Raw genomic sequence first — 21990 nt, 5'->3', positions numbered from 1 at the left:
GGACCAGATCATCCATGGCTGAGGCTTAATTAGAAGCATGCCCATATTGATGTAGAGATTGAATCAATGCCAGAGAAGCCCATTGTAACAGGGCAAGCAGCTTTGTACATGATATTTATTTTTAGAATGGTGTTTCCCCCTCCGACCCTGTGTCTCATTTGTGTTATTTTGTATTTGTGTTTTGTAATTTATTTATTGTATTTATATATGATGGCGAAAGCTTTGCGTTTTTGTTTTGTTTAAATGTGTTCTGGCAGAGGCGAGGTTGGCAGCTCGTCCTCTGCCAGTTACTAATTAAGAAAACCTTGTGCAGAAGGTGACCATCTCCTGAGTTAATTAATTGTTGCCAATTGGGAGGTGGTCACCTGAATATAAGCCTGCAGCTCTCTACACTCTGGGTGGGTATTCAGAGGAGAGAACAGAGCAAGAGCAGTTTAAAAACAAAACTAAAATATACACAGGATCAGTGAAAGCGATCTGCCCAGCCTGAACTGTGTGTTTGTGATTTTGTTTTGTGTACCTGTTTTATTTTGCTCTGTGAGCAGTGTTTGTTTTGTTAACATATTTTATTTATTTCTGTTATCTAAAAATAAGTCAGCACAAGCGCCATTGCACCATACCTGCAGTATTTTTCCATTGTTTTTCTTCTGCATCTGGCCTGACGTCACCACGTCTACCCTGTCAAACCCATACTAGACACATTGACATCCATATGGACCATTTTCAAACTGTATGAAACAATAATCTCCAGGGACCAAGCCTATAGCCATTTTGTATTTCCATGGGTGTCATGTTTTGATGCTTTCACTTGACAGCTAATAAAATAAATGTATCTGCTAAGTTCACTGTGTAAATACTACTCTATTGACATACTCAAATTAATTCTTTTGAGAAGCCTATATATGTTATACAATACCAGGGATAATTACTATATGAGTCCACCACTAAAAAGGCTTTTAACTGCCTATACTGTGAAGAAATCATTTCTGATTGTAAACCTCCAAATACTTTCCAAACATATGTAGCAATCTTGATTTTTGCATTTGTATCACTCACAACTCAAGCTTGCATGCCTTTAATGTATTATTGTTTTCCCTTTAGATTAGGTATTTGTTGAAAATCCTGTAGAAATTAGGATTACAACCACTAGCATGCTGATTATAATTAAACATAATGGAGAAGAAACCACTAAAACAGAAGAACTGTGAACTGACCAGTGAAATAAGAGCTAAAATAATAGCTCTTCACAAAGAAAGCTGTAGCCAAGTGAATATGACAGTAAGGGTTGGTTCATACTTCTGTCGCAGATGAATGCGATATGTCAGGCATAGACAGCTCTAAAGGCTCTAGACCATTTAGAGCTGGGATTTGAGTTGTGTTGTCCTCCTTCAAGTTGTATAGGGATGTCCACTTTTTTATTGTCCTGGCCATTCAACCATTTAACTATTTATAGCTGAGATATCCTCATAAGTAAAGCAGCACAGCACTCCATAAACATTCACATTATTGTGTTTATAAAAAGTACAATGCATGAAAAATAATGTATGTTAAAACCTAAACTAAACAGGTTATTATTTTGTTTACATCAAGTTTTTTTTTATATGTTTAGCAAAGGGGCATCATTTGAAACAGTGTGATTTTTTACAATGCACAAAAAACTAAAAGTTACTGTATTCTAGTCTAATTATTTGTTTTCTATTTCATGGAAATAGAAAAAAAATATGTTAAGCTTACATTTACACAAAAATAACAGAAGAGTAAACAACTATTTTATTTTATTGCTGCCCTACAGAATAAAAATTATATCAATTGACTTGTGAGTATTCAGTTTTTATTTAGCTTAAGTCAAATCAACAAAGCAAAAATAAAACAAGGCAAAAAAATAAAATAAAAAAAGCATCTCTTGTACTGATGGTATGTTTATAGGATATTGAAAAAGTAAAAAAAAAAAATTATAAATACACCACTTCACTTTGTGTTATTAGGTAAAGTTAATATCTGCTGTGCAGGGATATGCTGGGTTTTCCACAGCGCGCTCCCCTGGGCTGGGAGGCAATATTGTCAGGGACTGTTTCTCCTCACCACACTTGCACACAGAGACTTGTCATGGAGAGCTCAAAGGAGCAGTTCGCTGACATACCCTGTTAAGCAATTGGCTTAGTCATGGGGTCAGAGGACTGAGTTCTTGTTGGAAACATCTGCCATGAGGGAATATAATTTGACATTGTAAAATGGGGTAAATATACTGGGGTATTCATTCCTTTAGCTTTTTTCTAATAGTGGTGCACTGGGACTGTATTTCAAGTTTCTTGTGAAGTGTTTTCACGCAGGTTAGCTATCTGGATTAACAGCACGTGTTTAGGCAATCATTGTGTAATTTACATCATATACATGGTAAATTGTGGTAAATTGGTTTGGGAATGGTAAGAGTAAATGAGTTGCCTTATCACTTAAATTTCTCTCACCGAGCTGTAAGTCTTGACTTTTAAATTAGATTCTGCCAACGTGCCCTGAGGCATTTCACTTTTATTTACCAATATGGTAAATAAATTCCCAAGTTCCCCTTATGTTCTTCTTTCCCAAAATGTATTCCTTTTGTCATCCTGTGTGTACTTTTTTAGCTGCTCTCTGATCAATGTGTTCACTAAAATAAACACATTTTGGCTTTCAATAAAAAAGTGGGGGCAATTTACATTTTATCTGACAATGTACCCAGAGGCGTTATTTTATTTACCCAAATACAAAACCTGCGATGCTTCTTACAAGTCCTATACTGTACTCAGTTTGTTTATCTGCATGTTTATCCCCTACATTGATTTACATGCCTACAGTGGTAACCACAAGTATTGACACCATTTTCACTGTAAAATTAATAATTATACCTTTTAAAAACAAATTGGTATAATGTATTTCCTATCATGTCTTGCTAATTTTTTTAAATAAACTGTACTATAAAAAAAATGAATAATAACAATGCAAACTGAAATGAATTAATATATATATATATTTTTTTTTTACTTTTTCAAATAATATGTGCTTAATAATTTAAAGATCAGATTATTTATACAACAGTGTAAACTACTTGTGTTGAAGAATTGTCATATATGGTACACATTTGTTAATAATATCAATGTGATTTTAGCATTTTTCATTGTAAAGGAGGGTATTAATACTCTGGAGACCTCTGTAGTGTATACTGTATATTTAACTATTCTGTTTTTTGATAACTTTACGTGAAAGCCTGATTAAAAGCTATACGATTCTGAAAAGTTTGAAAGGTGTTCACAACATATCATATTGTGCACATATCATATTTTCATTAAACTATTTTCATGACACTGATATTGTATCTATCATTGGCAGGGGGAAGAAGCGTTACTTACATACCTTGTATGTTTTTACTATGCAGGTACCTCCGTTCTTCAGGTGACAGCTACAGATGCAGATGACCCGACTTATGGAAACAGTGCCAGGGTTGTGTACAGTATTCTACAGGGACAGCCCTACTTTTCTGTTGATCCCAAAACCGGTTAGTAGCCTACATTTTTACATTTTTTTTTTTTCGTCTGCCTCAAAATATGTTTTAAACTTGTGGGAGATCTTGGGGGTGTTGATATTGTCAAATTAAATTCCTGGAATTTTTTTTTTTTTTTTTTTTTACTGTTGGTTTTCATTTTAAGCCTTTGTGAAATTAATGATTGCGGTCACAATGTAGTTTGGTCACAATAGATTTCTTTGAGCATGGTATTCTGCTTCTTAAAAAGGCTTTCAGTACGATAGAAACAGTACTATGAACCATAATTGGTATTCTCACTTGAAAGAGAACAAAAGGACACAGTGTGACCCAGCTATAAGATTGCTGTTCATTTCCTGCAAGAGCATTAAACATGCTACACAAGCAGGTGACACAGTGTGAGATTGTATGCTTTAATCTCCCATAAAACCTTTTTAATGTAAATTCTAAAAAGGATGTTTCAAAATGTTTCACAAAATAGGGAAGGAAAATGAAGATAAAAAGAATTGTTACTGCCAGTGAAAGTTAAAAAAATAAAAAATCAAACCAGTGTAAAAGTTAAACCTGGTGTAATGGATTTCTGTAAAAGGAACTTTACTAGTTAGTTGCAGGTTTCTAAATAACCTGTCCAAGTTATACAGTACTTTATGCTTCTGCATGTATTGGAAAATATTAACCTGGCTTTGGTTTAAATAGACATAATAGATATGACTAAACAATTTTGCCCAGAATATACTTTTATGGTGGAGAATCCATTAGGCAAACAATGAAGCTGGGTGATTGTTCATGTAGTTTCCAGCTGTCCTTTTACTTTTGTGTAGTCCTGCCAATTGATTACAAGTCAAATGTAGCTCCTCTTTATCATAGTATGCTAGGATATTTGTTTTACATTTTACACATTTGTATTCCTTTTGAAACTGATTGTGTTACTGTATGTCTTCACCACTGACAGTCAGCAGTCTAATACAATTATGGTTGTGATTAATGGTGGAAAAGGAATATTTATCACTATTAATCCCTTTTATCATCCTTGCATCCTATTTTTTATTACAATAATGGAGGGGAATTATATATTTTTTGTATACATTGGTCACATTTTTTGTGGTCACTCAGTACCGCCAGACTCTCAGTATTTACATTAATGGTGCTTATCGACACAGGTCTTACTTAATTTAAATTAGGCCTTTTGTCAGTGAAATTATGAATTATATTATAGCTGTAGCTTGCTTAATTGATTCACTATTCTAGTGTCAGTAAAGAAAAGGACAGTCAGAGGGGATACACTGATGCAGAAGGTCAAGGAAAATGTATGCAAGATTTGTGCTTCACACAGCATGTACAGAGCCCTCTAGTCTAAATGGCACACATCATTAATTCTCTCTAAATTCTTGCCAGAAAATTACCCTGTGAAAGAACACTTGCAATAAACACATTACAATGAGGTTGTAATTGTGCATGCATCATTCTAAATGGTTTGAGTTGAGTGACAGAGCACAGAACACTTTTGCAGGTAATTTACAAATAATTCACAGTGTTAGACAACCAGAAGGAAGACATGGGTGTTAAAATTTTCTTCGTTTTCCTTTGACAGTAATGTATTTTCCTAGAAGTGGTTTTAGTAGAAAATGCAGCTTATCGAGTCATTTCTTTTTCATAGCAAATTGCAGCTTTAGTTTACTAATCACACCTCAACCTCCTCAATAAATCAAATTAGCCTGCTGCTGTTTTTTTTTTGGGGGGGGGGTGGTTTGTTTTTTTAAAGGCCCAATTTATAAAAACTTTATGCTGCACCTTAATTACCAATAGTGTGCATGTTAATGATTTCCATATTTACTATTGCAACTGTATTCATTATCATGTGCGATACTTGGTATATTATGGTACACACCAAATTTAGTTCATCACTCTATGGTAATCGGAATGAATATGCATGTTTTATGGTAATGTTGATGTATTTAAATGAGCATCCAGCTCAGAATAATGAGATTACTGTTTTCACATGGTATTTATTAAAGGACGTTAATTTTAGTGCGTGCATAAAAGTGATCATTTATTTGAGCGTATGGAAACCAGACTTTAACCACCGATAGGCGCACTGTTTAAACCACTTTTTTTCTGGCCTGAACACAGTGATGTGTAGTTAGATTCCTTTTACTGACTGATTCATTTAGTATAGTGATTCAATTCAACAAATTTGTTTGTTTGATTCACTAATTCACTAACGCGAAATAAATAGGCCTACATCTTGCTGAATTACTTGGTTATAAAAATGTGTTGGTATGAATAGTCCAGAAAGGATAGATCATTGATTGTACTTGTGCTTACATTGCATAACATTACTTTTATTGTGTATACATTAAAGAAGTAAGCAAAAAGGCTTTTATTTTTTTACATCACACAAGGAATACATGTTAAAATTAAAAGGTAAGCAGTGCAGTTTCACTTTACGTTGCCTCTGCCTGTCCCCTGCTGAGTGTTGTGTCTGTTGATCGCTCATTTCTGAGATATCACGGTGGGCACGAGTAACTCTCTGACCTTATCGTGCACATTAAATTATCGCTCCCAATACATGTAGTGTGCACAATATGGTATGTAAATTAGCTAAATACTGTGTACATAAATTAATGTGTTCTCTGTTAGTAAATGGGGCAAAAAATTTAGATTTATCACGCACGTTAGGCTCACTACTTTATGTGTGCGCTCACTCCAAATTGAGTGCCCTTTTGTAAATGAGGCCCTTATTCTAGTCTCTTGCACCAAAGACAATGATTTTGCTTCTTAATTGCATCTGGTTGGGCTAGATCAAAGCTCATGCTAACATTATTACTTGCACATACTTCCTTTCCTATCCACACAGTTTTCTTTTGAATGCCAAAAAACATATGCTGTAAAGTGACAAGTATAACCTTCAAAAGACAATGCTTATGTTAAGGTATCCTTGCTAGCATACACAATACATAAATTGTTATTTTGTTCAGAAAGTGAAAATGATTATCACAAAATAAAAATAATCTGAGTATTCAATTAATGATGGCCTCAGGAAATATTATACGTTAATACTACCGAGTCCTCAACTTAGAATACACACAGACAGAACGTCATTTTAGAACATAAAAATCTTTATTTTTGTTTAATATTGTATATATATATATATATAGATATATATATATATATATATATATATATATATAATATATCATAATATATATATATAATATAATATAAACAAACATACAGGCATGTTTTGTAATATTATTTCACTGTTGTAGTAATAAATCATTTTCAAAATATAAAGACAAAAAGGAAAACGAATTTGTGGAAGAAACCTAAATTCACTTTTTAACAGTATAAAAAACTGTGGTTTTTCCCAATCATAATTTACATTTAAATGTAAACCTGTTTATAAGAGTCTATTCATTTGATCTAAAAAATGACAAATCTAAATACCAGCACCATTTAAATGTTACAAAAGACTGGATATTTTATTTAGTTTTAAGGACCAAAGAATACTCCAATAGACGCGCACACTGGGAGATATCACTTAACAAGAAGTCCCTTCTTTGATTGATTTAAACAATGGTGGCATTTAGACCCACCATGGTTTTGATCAATTGAATAGACCCAATGGTCTTTACTTAAAGGCAATTTAACGTGGGAAATGTATATTATGGAAATCTATTAGATAACATAGACGTGGTTATTTTATACTCAGTTTTTATTAGAAAAAAGACAAGTTGCTCTTCTGATGAAAGCACACGCTATGCATAGTTGGGATGATACAAATTCCTAGAAATTTGTCCTATACCAGAATGTTCTAGGTCTCTCATAACAATTACATTCTCCATCATTTTTTCTGATGTAGTACCTACAAATTGCAATTTAGAGGATTAAGATCCACGTTGCATAATTATATAACTGTGGCAGTGGTCACTGAAAATAACTGCTGGGTATTGCAACAGAGACACAATAATTATTGGGGATAAATCTCCCTCCCGACCTGTGAGGAAACAGAGTGCCCTGGACTGTATGGCCAGACAATTCATTTCCAGGGTTAGATGGAAGTCGACCATCTAGAAAGGGGGCGGGTCTGCGGTACATTAAATCATTGATCCAGAAGGGAAAAAATGTGGCAGACGCAGATTGGAGGAACGGTTGCACTTGTTAACCAGGAGTCATGATTGACTGTACAAAAGGGGACGTAGCGAAGTGATCTGTTCCTTTGTATGGTTAATGCTGAACCGGAAGGGAAACCCATATTGTTATCATGAGCGTTTTGTTTATTTTTGTCAAGACTAAAGAATTACTTGTTTGTCGTTATTAGACTGCTAAAACGATCAGGAGCTGTCGCCAAAGGCCAGTACTTACCATGACCAATGCACCATTGTTCACGATTAACTGTATTTGCACCACGAGCACTATAGCACTCACTGTGGACTTGTGACTGTGTTACATGTGGGTGTTAAATATCGGGACTATTATTTTGGAACCAACCTATGGATTAAATGGAGTAATGTACAGCACTGTATTGCCTGTTATCAGTATTGTTTTCTGGTTTTGTCATCAGAGTGGATTGTAAAAATAAAAAAAACATTGCACCTTGATTATCGTTGTCTGTCTGTTTATTGATAACAGCAGCACACCTGCATCTGCACATTGTTAACCACTTTGCCACAGTATACATTATATTGTCTCTGCATTGCTTCAATTGTCTACACCTTTTATTATTAAATGCAATTAAATATATTAGGAATTATAATCAAAAGAGAGTGATTTACCCTTGAAGCAAAATGCTGAAAATGATCAATAACCTCATGCTCTACCTTTTATCTACCATTCAGTATCTAAATTTCGAAGCTGATAGGTGACAAAAAACTATTAAATACATTTTAGAACTTGGGTGATTGGAGCTGTTGTTTATGAACCATCAGACAGTCAGAAAGGTTCTTTTATACAGCACTTGCTTCTTCAGTAAATTGTGATTCAGTTAGGAATAGTTATGCTCTGAACGACTGCAGCACCAGCTGTTGCTGCTTCTGGTAAGCAATGTCACTGACATATTAATGCATTATCAGCAGTTGGGCTGGTGAAATTTGTTTCAGCAAAACTGTTTTAAATATAATCTGCTACACCTCCTATGGGAATTCTGCACACTCTACTTATACTTGCAGAAAGGTCAGCACTAGACTCTGTACCACTGCTGATTACTACATGCAGGTGTCTTTTACATTGTCTCCTTGGTGACACAAATGCAGTCCCCCTTTCCATCTCATTAAAAAACATTAGACTGCCAAACCTTTCTTTGTAAATGTATCATCCTTCATCTCATGACTTGAGTCTTACAGTTGCCTTTCTGAGTTAAATATTTGATGCACTGGGGTCTATTACAGATATTTCTTTCAAAAGGTTTAGTGGTTAGTTTACTGCAGTAGAATGCCATCTAATTGTATAAAGAAGGGGTGTTTTCATACAAAGGAAAAAAGCAATGCTGATCTGAAAACAGCATTTTGGGGTTTTACATTTTGCGTGTAAATCACTGGTTCTCTTGCTTGTTTACGTTTGGGTGACTAATGGCTAAAAAGTCCAAGTGGTATTAATTTGCTGCTGTGTTTAAAGGTGTGGCAAAGTGGTTTGCAGTGTAGGGGTGATGCAGTGTTCAAGACAAGGACAAACAACAAAGTACTAGTGAAATGATGGTTTAGTTATGATCCAAAGCCTGATGACAACAGTAAACAATAAAGAGAACAGGCAATATACAACGGTGTTTATTGCTCCGTTTAAATCCACGTTTTCAGTGCCGCAATAATAAACACAGTATTTAAAAACACACTAAACACAAACACAGTCCAAGTGAGTGCTGTAGTGCTCGTGGTGAAAATACAATTAATCATGAACAAGTGCAGTGTTGTCTGGGTTTAGTGCTGGCCTTTAGCAACAGCTCAGGATCATGTTAGCCGTCTAATAAGAACAAACAAGTAGATTTTAGACACAACAAAACAAACAAAACACTCATAATAACAATATGATTCTCCTTCCGGTTCAGCGTTAACCGTACAAAGGAACAGATCACTTCACTGCATCCCCTTATGTACTGTCAATCGCGTCCCCTTGGTTAATGATTGCAACCGCTCCTCCAATCTATGGCTGCCACATCGTTTCCCTTCCGGGTCGATGACTTGGTGTATCATAGCTTGGCCCCCTTTCTAGATGGTCGACTTTGACCTAATCCTGGTAATTGTCTGGCCATTCAGTCCAGGGCACTATTCCCTTCACACAGCTCCCTCAGAGGTCGGGAGGGAGATTTATCACCAAGAATCATTTTGTCTCTGTCACACAAGGTTATAAGCAAAGTGTTTTTTGTTTTGTTTTTGCCATTTTCCTTTTACATATTTTTTTATATTATATTTGTTACTTATTTCAATTGTAAAAAATAATATAGACCCAGGGATGAAAACAAAACTCCCATTGCATAATTTCCATTTCTGGTTTTACTATGAGTTTATTGAGGCTTGTTACCATATGGGGTTTAGGAGACAGGATAATAGCCTTGATGCCAGTAACATGTCAGATGATAGTGGCTTGCATCTAAATGAACATTGTTCTTTTCTCTACAAATTGGTTCTGAACAATGCACAATATGCATTTTTATAGATACTATAACTGTAATAAAATTCCTGTATTTGATAATTGCAGTTCGTATGTTGATCTCAAGGACCCCCTCATCAGTTTCATCCCAAATCATTAGAATGACTGTTTTAAAAATACAAATTATTTCTAAGATAAATTATTATTATTATTATTATTATTATTATTATTATTATTATTATTATATTATTATTATTATTGTCCCTAGAATATTCACTAGGATCCTCCTAATGGTTTCTATCTCCGGAACTTGTCATAAATTATATCTTGTAGAAAAATTTTTATTTGTTACAATGTTACTCCTTGGGAAGTTGTGTTTTATGGTTGTGAGACCAACACACCCGAGTATCTGTCTATGTGTGTGTGTGCGCGTGTATATATATATATATATATATATATATATATATATATATATATATATATATATATATATATATATATATATAGTGGCTTGCAAAAGTATTCAGACCCCTGACCAATTCTCTCATATTACAGAATTACAAATGGTACATTGAAATTTTGTTCTGTTCGATATTTTTTTTTTTTTTAAAACACTTAAACTCAAAATCAATTATTGTAAGGTGACATTGGTTTTATGTTGGGAAATATTTTTAAGAAAAATAAAAAACTGAAATATCTTGCTTGCATAAGTATTCAACCCCTGTGCTGTGGAAGCTCCCAGTTTGCACCGATGAAAGAAATTGCCCTAATGAGGACACAGTTACCTTACCATTGGCCTCCACCTGTGAACCATTAAAGTTGCTGTCACATTTTCTGGATAAAAACACCACTGTTGAAGGATCACTGGTAAGGCTGTGAATCTGAAGGAAAATGAAGACCAAAGAGCATTCTACAGAAGTTAGAGATAAAGTAATACAAATGCATAGATTAGGGAAAGGGTACAAAATAATATCCAAGTGTTTGGATATCCCAGTGAGCACAGTTGGATCAATAATCAGGAAGTGGAAGCTGCATCACACCACCCAGGCACTGCCAAGAAAAGGCCGTCCCTCAAAACTCAGTGCTCAAACAAGAAGGAGACTTGTGAGAGAAGCCACAGAGAGGCCAACAATCACTTTGAAGGAGCTACAGAGTTCAATGGCTGGGAGTGGAGTAATGGTGCACCAGTCAACCATATCAAGAGCTCTGCATAACACTGGCCTGTATGGGAGGGTGGCAAGAAAGAAGCCGTTACTCAAAAAGTACCATCTGAAAGCACATCTGGAGTTTGCCAGAAAGCATGAGAGTGACCCAGCTGCGATGTGGGAAAAGGTTTTGTGGTCAGATGAGACCAAGATGGAGCTTTTTGGCCAAAACTCAAAGCACTATGTGTGGCGCAAACCTAACACAGCCCATGTCTCAAGACACACCATTCCTACAGTGAAGTATGGTGGTGGCAGCATCATGCTGTGGGGATGCTTCTCATCAGCAGGGACTGGGCATCATGTTACAATTGAAGGAAGAATGGATGGAGCAAAATACAGGAAAATACTGCAAGAGAATCTGCTTCAGTCCGCTGAAAAACTGAAGCTTGGGTGGAAATTCACCTTTCAGCAGGACAATGATCCCAAGCACAAGGCCAAAGCAACATTGGAGTGGCTCAAGAACAAAAAGGTGAATGTCCTACAGTGGCCCAGTCAAAGTCCTGATCTCAATCCCATGGAGAATTTGTGGCACTATTTGAAAATTGCGGTCCACAAGCATCGGCCAACCAACCTGAACAACCTGGAGCAAATCTGCCAAGAAGAATGGGCCAAAATCACTCCGACACTGTGTGCAAAGCTGGTACAAGCTTACCCCAAAAGACTTAAAGCTGTTATTGCAGCGAAAGGTGGCTCTACCAAATATTAATGTGTGGGGGTTGAATACTTACGCAAGCAAGATATTTCAGTTTTTTATTTTTCTTAAAAATATTTCCCAACTTAAAACCAATGTCACCTTACAATAATTGATTTTGACTTTGTGTTTTAAAATAAAATATCAAACAGAACGAAATTTCAATGTACCATTTGTAATTCGGTAATATGAGAAAATTGGTCAGGGGCCTGAATACTTTTTCAAGCCACTGCATATATATATTGTAAGGTAGCAGGGAGAAGGGCAGATTCCACCCTGCCTAAAACAGGTGGAAACACATGTTTTGTTTAATTTAATTGCATTTCTTAATTGTATTATTTGTTAATTGTGTAATTATCACCGCACCTGGGAATGATCACGATTTAGTGCCAGGTGCAGAGTTTTAAAAGAGTGCAGCCAGTTTGTTCAGGGCTGCTGTTTGTTCAGGGCCTGTGTGTGTGTGTGTGTGTGTGTGTGTGTGTGTGTGTGTGTGTGTGTGTGTGTGTGTGTGTGTGTGTGTGTGTGTGTGTGTGTGTGTGTGTGTGTGTGAGAGAGAGAGAGTGAGTGTGAGAGAGTGTGTGAGAGAGAGAGAGCACAGCTGTATGGAAAAGGAAAAGGTAGAGTGTGAAACCTTTTTTTTCATTGTGTATGCCGTTAAACTGTTTAGCTGTCCGATTTAGTAGTCAGGGAGATCCTGAGTGTGAAGGTAGTGCTCCGAAGGAGCTAGGTGTTTGTTTTGTTTATTGTTTTGGTGTAAATATTAAAAGTAGCGCCAAGCGCTGATAAACTTCCATCTCTGTCCTGGGTCCTGCTTTTAAAGGGGTGGATGAACTGTGGTGAGGTGCAGTCTTTTGCAAATTTATATATATATATATATATATATATATATATATATATATATATATATATATATATATATATATATATATATATATATATATAGATAGATAGATAGATAGATAGATAGATAGATAGATAGATAGATAGATAGATAGATAGATAGATAGACTGTATATGGTGATCAGGTGAACACTCACACATCACACAACCACTTGTACATTTGCAATGTTCTATGTCTCAATGTTTGTTGTAGTCCTGCTCTTCTGATTTCAGGATGTCTATAATTGGGTCAACATATTGTAAACTATATGTAGATTAAGGACCTAATTTAAGAAAGGGCACTAAACATTATGGTGCACCATAAGTGCAATTAGAGTGCATGTTTATGATTTCCATATTTACTACTGGAATTGTATTTATTATCGTGTGACATAGTGGGCATATTATGGCACACACTTATGCTATTGGGCCACACTACGGTAATCAGAATGAATATGTGATTTGTATAGTAATGTATTTAAATGAGGCACCCCACTCTGAATACTTAGATGTGCTTTATCCACACCGTATTTACTGAGGGGTGATAATCATAGTGTGCACCTTAGTTAGTGATAATTAGTTTGTTTGGAAACCAGGCTTTAACCACTGATAGGTGCACTATTTAAGCCTATTTTTCTGGGCTGAAATGTATCTGGCATCGTGGAGGCATTACTTGCATTGAATTTTTCATATAGAGCAGTGAATATTACCTATAAATAACACTGATACAAATAAAATAATGGTTAAATAAAACACTGGACCAAACAAGGTATTAAAATTTAAAACAACCTCCTCCACTAGAACTTCTAACTCCAGTACGTGCAGTTTTAGTTTGCTTTGCCTCTGCCTGAACACTTCGGCCTGCATCTCTTGATTGCTCATTTAGGTCAATGTAAGCCAGCTCTATCTTTCACAATAAACCACTCTGACCAAAAGATATACCTGGACCCCTGGGGCTTTTTATATAACAGTGTTGACGAGTAAGTCTTGGACATTATCATTAAATTATCGCTCATAATACATGTAGTGCACATGTTATGGTATGTAAATTAATGGATTCTCTGTTAGTAATTGAGGCAGTAAATTTAGATTTATGGTGAACGTTAGGCTCACTACTTAATGTGCACGTTACAGCTACATTTAGTGCCCTTTCGTAAATGAGCACCTAAGTCTATAATTTAATTGAATAAAGTATGTCCCTTTGAGATAATTTAGATTTGCTTGCAGCTCCCTAAGTTAATTAATAGAAGAGTCTGAATCTTAAAATCACTGAAGAATAAAATTAAATAGGTTCTCAGTCTGGCCATATTAATAGGTACTATTCGAGAATAAGGTAGTCAGATCATGAGAAAATGTTATACAAAGTACTTGAACAGGCCTACATGAAAGGGACAATGTGTTAATAAATATCCAATGTAGCCCTTAACTGCTATTGTTAGAAAGGATAAACTGATGACTGGAGCAAATGATTTTTAGAGCCTAGTTCAATTTTGTGGCAGCAACATGGATGAAAAGATGTATTGAATTTTCATGTAGGCATGTCTGACAAGGTGGAGAATCTGTCCAAAACTGTCTCAGCCAGAAAAAAGAAGTTGTCATTTAGCAAATGACTTGTGACTGCAAATTGTGACGTCTCAGTCATCATCACAACAATCCACACACTGGATGCTGGTTAAGTTTGCTGTACCCACCAGAACAGTGTGGGGAGTTTTCATTTGTGCTACTGTAACTTTATTTCTGACGCCACCTTTCCAATACAGTGACAATACACAATATACATAGAATATATAGTCCCCTGTCATTAATATGGTTCATGGGTTACCCAAAAAATGACATCAACATGATTCATGTAAAGAAATGCTTTCAAGCTAGGTATTAATAAAATGCACACGTGTTTGGCCAAATCTTCTTCACTTCAACCATGTGTGTTACTTGGCTGGTGATTTAGAAATAGATAGTATAGCTATAAATATAAAATGTACACATGATGGGTTTCAAAACTATCTTTCAAAATGAGGAACGCTTGGCTTAAGAAGAGCATTATGATCCAACATTAAGATAATGAGAAATATTTGGCATGCCAAAAAAAAGAGCAGCATTGTTTACAGCAAGTAGTATACTCACTGTTTTGAAATGCCATGCATTGTGATACAACGTTTTTTTTTTCATAGCAACTGAAATCTTAATGTAAGTTATACAATGAAAACCTCAATATGGCCTCCCTATACAGGTCAAATATCAGGCTCAAGAGATGTTTTTTTTTTTGTATATTGGTGTAGAAATAAATGAAAAATCCCATTTTGGAATGTGATCGATATGATTTTCCATATGAAACTAAATGTCACACTGTAGTTCAGTCCAGTATTATTGATCTCTCTCTTTCTATCGGACAGGTGTCATCAGGACTGCTTTAGCCAACATGGACCGGGAAGCCAGAGAACAGTATTCTGTTGTCATTCAAGCCAAAGATATGGCCGGACAGATTGGAGGACTGTCGGGGTCGACTACAATAAATATTACTCTAACTGATGTCAATGACAACCCACCCAAATTCTCCCAAAGTATGTACCAATAAGGGTAAACTAGGAATTAGTGAATGCTAGTCAGGATGATACAATGGCACTGAACCTTTTAAAATGGCACGCTATCAAGTAAGAACAATTTTTTTGTAGTTGAGATTTTTTTTTTCTAATACCTTATTTTCACTTCACTCAAACATTTATTTTTCTTTATATAATTTATATCCTTGTGTAAAAGGTAATGGGACCCCAGCTAAGACTTTTAAAAAAATGTTCATACACTTTTGTTCTATGCTGCCCCCAAAAAAACACTACATTTCCTGTGTGTAAGTATAAAACAGAGAAAACAAAGTACTTTATTTTCTTTTGATTTGTAGGCTGTTAAATATGCATCACTGTGACAAATGGTAATAGCAGATCAGATGTCTTGGTTAACAATATAAAATACAATTGTATATAGAGACAGGTAACGTTCATCCTAACATCTATTGAAATTACTAATCTACTGTAACTAATCTAGAAATCATTTATTCAGAATTACTAAGCATAACTTAAATTGCATTGTTCCCTGCTAGTCCTGAACCAAAATCATTCATCAAATATACTCAACTGTCTTTATCAAACATTAAGATGTTGTTTTAAGAATATAAAATATGTGTAAAATGTAGATATAGACTTCCATTTTAGACTTCAAGGGATTAGGTAATCAGAGATGTGCCAAGAGTCACAACAGTCCTTTATGAAATTACCTTCCACTGAAAAGATTCTCAGAGGTCTTTTCTCTGAAGTGTAATTTTCATAATTTTCTCTTCTAGGAGAAATCAGTTGGAAATGTTGCCACTTAAGGACATTTAACAGCTCTTGCGTAAAATGTATGAGTTGTTTAATTACAGTTTTTAACTTTCAGTTTATATACAAAGGGTGTTTCAGCATGACAGTGTACAGTACAGGGTACTCAAAAGAAAATCTGTACAAGATGTCCTCCTGTTTCCTCCTTAAAATGAGAGTTCAGTAATTGCACTGGGTCTGACATGTTTAAAAAGATTAACTTAAGATGAAATTTATTACTGTGTAGAGATATTTGTTTAATGACAGTGGATCCCTTTCATTTACTCTTTCAAATCACTATACATTTTTAATTTTAGCTACTGTACAAGGCTTTGGCAGACATTGCTTTCAATGCAAGTAAGGTGAAAGTATGAATAGGATAAAGAAAAGCTGTCGTATTTAATGACATGCCACTCTCTGTTTGCAAGCTGAAGTGTTTGTGTCATGAACCTCCAGGTCGCTTCCACAGTAAAACACTATTCTATGTCATTTTTTCTGACCTTGAATACTTCTATGACTATAACATTGGAGCTGCATTATGAGGTCAATAGTAATATTTTCCCTGGGCTCTAATAGAACATTATACTGTAGGCATCACTGTATGCACACATCTTTAAGAGCATTGCTTGACCAAGCATTGCTGTCACATCTTTACATTAAACTGATAATTAATTTTTTACTTTTACAACAAAAGGCTGCCTTGTTTCATTTCTTTACATAAAATCAACATAAATACTACTCCAATACAACATAATGTGAATGTTATAGATTCACATGACTTTGTTACGTTTCAGTTTATTATTATTATTTTTTTATAATAATAATCATATATTGAATATGATCCTATCTTTACAGAAAATTATGAGCTGTATGTACCAGAATCTGCTCAAGTTGGCAAAGCCGTTGGCAAAATTAAGGCAAATGATGATGATACTGGAATTAATGCAGAGATAAAGTACATCATCACAAATGGAGATGGGGCTTCGGTTTTCACCATCTCAACTGACAAAGACACTAGGGAAGGCATCATTTCACTGAAAAAGGTAGGAACTCAATTTTAGATGGCTTTTATATTACAACAAATGCGGTATAACATACTTTTGGGCTCTTCTTTAAATAATAATTCAACAACAGTAATCAATATGAAACTTAATTTAATGCACCAAATTAAACCTTTAAAATATTTCATTAAATGCCCAGTCATGAAACATTGTATTAACATTTTTTAAAATAAGTTATTTAGACTACCAGATTCTGTAAATATTCCTGGGTATCTGTCTGTCCAGAGATCCATCCACTCTACAGTTTTGCATATACTGTAGGATAACCACTTATCCAATTGTGATGAAACTTGGTATTAAGTTTAGCAAAATGTATTAAGAATATGAGATTCTGGGCATATAGGGGAAAGTCTGCTTTTCTGTCAATCTATACGTCACACTTACATTTTTGCATATATCTGCAGAACTATAAGAATTATTATTATTATTATTATTATTATTATTATTATTATTATTATTATTATTATTATTATTGTTGTTGTTGTTGTTGTTGTTGTTGTTAATTAATTAATTAATTAATTAAATTTTTTTAACTGCGCTTAAAGCAGAGAACCAATCAGGCGAGTTTACATTTAAGCATTAGTTACCCACTGCTTTGCACACTGTTCAGTACACAAAATGGATCATTCTGTGGTGTGTGAAAAAAGGCAGAGCGATTGTGTAACTTCATCCTCATCATCCAAGAAACTAAAAGTTTGAAAATATGAAGAAAGTTACCTGGAATTTGGATTTACCTTTGCTGGAATTGCAGGAGAACCACGTCCTCAGTGTGTCATCTGTGGTGAAGTACTGGCTAATGACAACTCGTTTGGAGACTCGACTGAAGGACAAGCCTCTCGACTTTTTCAGAAGAAAACTTGATGCATTAAATCAGCAAATGGGGGTGTGGCAGGGCAGGGCCCTGCCTGTAAATATTGTTTTGTGGTGTCTTGGTAGTTGTTGGCAGGGATGGGGTTAATTTCCTATCCCTGCCAAAATACATGTGAGAATGTGGCTGGAGCTGATTGAATAACTGATAATCAGGCTCCAGCCACATGGTATAAAAAGAGAGAAAATCCTTTGTTTGGTGGAGGGAATTTGGGAGTGAATTTGTTTTGGCCCTTGAGCTGGTTATTGTTGTTTCTGATTATTGTGTTTGTGACTTGTTTTTGTTAAACCTTTTATTTTGCTCTGTGATCAGTCTTTGGTTCAACTTTTTGATTTACTTTTATTTATTAAAGAGCACAGCAGTGCTTTAACTGCAGTTCTTTGTCTCTGAGTCTCCTTGCCTACCGATACCACCTGGGCCCGCAATGCTATCCTATCACAGGGGGCTATAATCAAGCATTCCACAGTGTTTGCCAAGTGTCTCAAAGCTTCATATGGTGTGTCATACCACATTGCTACACTATGCAAGCCGCACACCATAGCTGAGACACTGGTTTTGCCAGCTACAAAGGATATTTGTTCTATTATGTTTGGGGAAAGCTCTGCCATGCAGGTTGGTGAAATTCTGTTGTCAAATGATACAGTGAATCGTCAAATTTCAGAACTTGCCAGTGATGTGAAAAATCAATTTGCTTAACTACATCAAGATGAGTAAATTTTATGCCATTTGATGAGACAACGGATACTGCTGGAGCTGCACAACTGATTGATTAAATTTGATTTGTACATGAAGAGTCACTTCTGGAGGAATTTCTTTTTGCAGACCTCTTCCAATTCGTACAATCGGTGAACAGATATTTGCAATGTTAGATAATTTCATTTGTGAAGAAGGGATCGATGCATTGGGATTTGCAGTGACGGATTTGATCCATGATGGAGAAGCACAGTTGTTTAGTCACCCGAGTTCAGCAAATGGCCCCCTGTGCTAAATGGACACACTGTATGATACCCAGAGAAGCCTTGGCCATGAAGAAAATGCCCGAACCATTGAAGTCTGGTATGCAACAAGCAGTGCAGTTAATCAATTTTATAAAAGCATAGCCACTGTGCCAGGAAATGAGATCTGGTCATCAGCACATACTATTTCACACCGAAGTAAGATGGTTATCAAGAGGGAGAGTATTTCTTTGCCTTTGTGACCTGGGGGAGGAGGTTAAAACCCTCTTAATTGATGCTCGGTCTGATCTTGTTAATCACCTTCATGATTGCTCTTGGCTGGCTCTGCTTGCTTACTTCACTGATTTTTTTGACCGTCTGAACTCGTCAATGCAAAGCAAGGACACAAATACCCTGCTCCTTTCAGACAAGGTAACAGCTTTTGTTAAAAAACTGGACATTTGGGCCTTTTGACTGTCGGAAGGAAATTTCAACATGTTTCCTAAATTTTCAGATTCCAGGATTATGGTGGAAGTGTGGATCACAATGATCTTAAAGCCCTCATTGTTGAACATGTCATGGGACTGAAACAACAGTTCAACGACTACTTCCAGGAAGATGCCAATTCACTTGTCTGAGTTTGTGATTCATTTGTCACTTCAGTTGGTTCAACCAATTTTTCCAGGGAGATGGAAGAACAGTTTTTTGACCTGACATGCGACAACAGACTGAAGCAAATTTCTGGCTCTTAGCACAGGAATACCCTCAGTGTATAGACGTTATCCTTTGGGCACCCTCTGCTGCAACAAACTACAGCTTAACTCCTGCTATTTATTCAAACTAATGTCGCACAAGTTTCACAGTGCTCACTAAGATGACGCAACAAATATTGAAATTAGTATATTGCTGCTCTTATTAACATATTTTCTCTTAGTACATATGACAAAATGTATACTTTGCAAATTGTCGCAACGAAAATGCAAATTGTGGTATGTTTCTGCCGTGACTGTCCCGTCTTAGTATATCTACCCCTTAGTTTCTTATATTTGACTAACTATAACCAATGACAAGCAGCAGCCTGATATAATAACTTTATAAGATTTGGTGACAGCCAGTCAGAGATGCACAACTGCTTGTTTACATCAGATTTGTACATGAAGAGTCACTTCTGGAGGAATTTCTTTTTTTGCAGACCTCTTCCAACTTGCACAAGCGGTGAAAAAATATTTACAGTGTAGGCACAGGGTGGGATTCAATGCTGCCTTCATTTTCTAGAAGCTTCAATTACATCTTTTGATTTTTATGTAAAAATTTCCCTCTGAAACACAATTACCTCTTCATTCCACATATTAAATACTATTATGTTGAACAAGTCATGTCAGTGTTGCCAACTAGAGAATTAAACAAAGTCTCACATTATTGACATAAGCAAGGCCCACAGAGGAAAAAATCTTGCTCCCACAGAGCCACAGAAGCAAGCATTTACCACTCCACTGTTTACACCTTTAGGAAAAATCTAATTTCTAATGTTACAGAACTAGCTAGCAAAAATGTAACTTGTGATATTTAACTGTTACCGTTTTTATTGTTTACTTCGCAGCCGTTGAACTACGAGAAAAAGAAAAGCTATATTATCCACATAACAGGTGCAAATCCACACACAGATCCTCGGTTCTCACACCTTGGACCATTTAAAGACACAACTACTTTGAAGATCATAATTGGAGATGTTGATGAGCCGCCTTTGTTTTCAATGACTTCTTATGTGATGGACGTGTATGAAAATGCAGAGATGGGGACTCTGGTAGGAGCAGTCACAGCACAGGACCCTGACCGTTCCAACAGTCCGATCAGGTAGTTGTGGTGGTTAATGTTGTTGTTTTTTTTGTTTGTTTGTTTTTTTTTTTTAAATCCTGAATATCTGCATCTTTTGAGGATTGAGTTTAAATTAATATTTAATCCCTCCCAAAAATTGATTGTTTCAAGAAAAGCAATTTGTTTCCAATGAAAAATAAATATTTGCATGCATATTGACTGTTCAGCAGCACACACTGTAAGATATATGCAGCAATTATAGTAGATGGATAGCTTGAAACTGGGAAAAATCAATGCATGGCAGAGTCGTGGAAAATGTGTGTTTTTGTCAATACTGTATATGGTATCGTGGAATAATATTTGTTGAATAAACATGTTATTTTCAGAAATCACAAATTACATTACCTTTTGCTTACATTCAGTTGTGCATGTTACAGATAGTACAGCTAAATACAGCAACGTACTGTGTAGTACACTAATTTGACATAGTTTAGATTCAAGATTCAGATTGTATTTTTAATATAACTATTGCAGCACTTAACTAACTGCACTGCCAGTCCAACTCCATTCACTGTAACATACCAACATAAACTAGTGTGTATCGTAACAATGGGGTCAGTTTGTATTTTGATACAATTTGCCAGTGTACAAGGATACATGTCAGTTGTCCATGGAGTTTTTTTTCATTCGGTTGCTTATTTAGCATGTTATTATCAATGCATGCACAAATCAGCTTCTTTAAAAAAGAAAAAAAAAAACAGTACATGTTGTCTTTCCATTATTTGCAATTCAATAGCAGAACTCACTATTGGTAAACAATAATTGATATATGTTCTACTTTTTGGAAAACAAGGAATTAGCAAAATAATTGAATAAATGAGATAAATAATGTAGGTGTCAGATGTGCAGTTTTGGAAACAAACACGTTATAACACACATTTATTTTCATTTTAAAACATAAATGGGTACAACTTTAGATTGACGGCAGCTCTTCTCGGTCAAAGGATGTTACTGGCTGAAAGCACGCCATTCAATAGGGGAAGGAGATGATTGGTTATTGACAGGAAGGAAGCTAGTGAAGGGGTGGGGACAC

General features: G+C 35.5%; 1 protein-coding gene across 1 annotated transcript in view; it reads left to right on the top strand.

Annotated features, from left to right (window-relative positions):
* Positions 1 to 21990, top strand: part of LOC121314205 (cadherin-18-like) — a 67024-nt gene that overhangs the window by 10188 nt on the left and 34846 nt on the right. The window contains exons 3-6 of the mRNA XM_041247229.1: positions 3410 to 3529; positions 15265 to 15432; positions 17074 to 17261; positions 20683 to 20936. Coding sequence (XP_041103163.1) covers positions 3410 to 3529; positions 15265 to 15432; positions 17074 to 17261; positions 20683 to 20936 — 730 coding nt within the window. The remainder of the gene's footprint in view (positions 1 to 3409; positions 3530 to 15264; positions 15433 to 17073; positions 17262 to 20682; positions 20937 to 21990) is intronic.

This window comes from Polyodon spathula, chromosome 4, assembly GCF_017654505.1.
Source record: "Polyodon spathula isolate WHYD16114869_AA chromosome 4, ASM1765450v1, whole genome shotgun sequence".
NCBI classification, from domain to species: Eukaryota; Metazoa; Chordata; class Actinopteri; order Acipenseriformes; family Polyodontidae; genus Polyodon; species Polyodon spathula.
The sequence above is the reverse complement of the archived record's forward strand: the minus strand, read 5'-3'. Positions and strand labels throughout refer to the sequence as shown.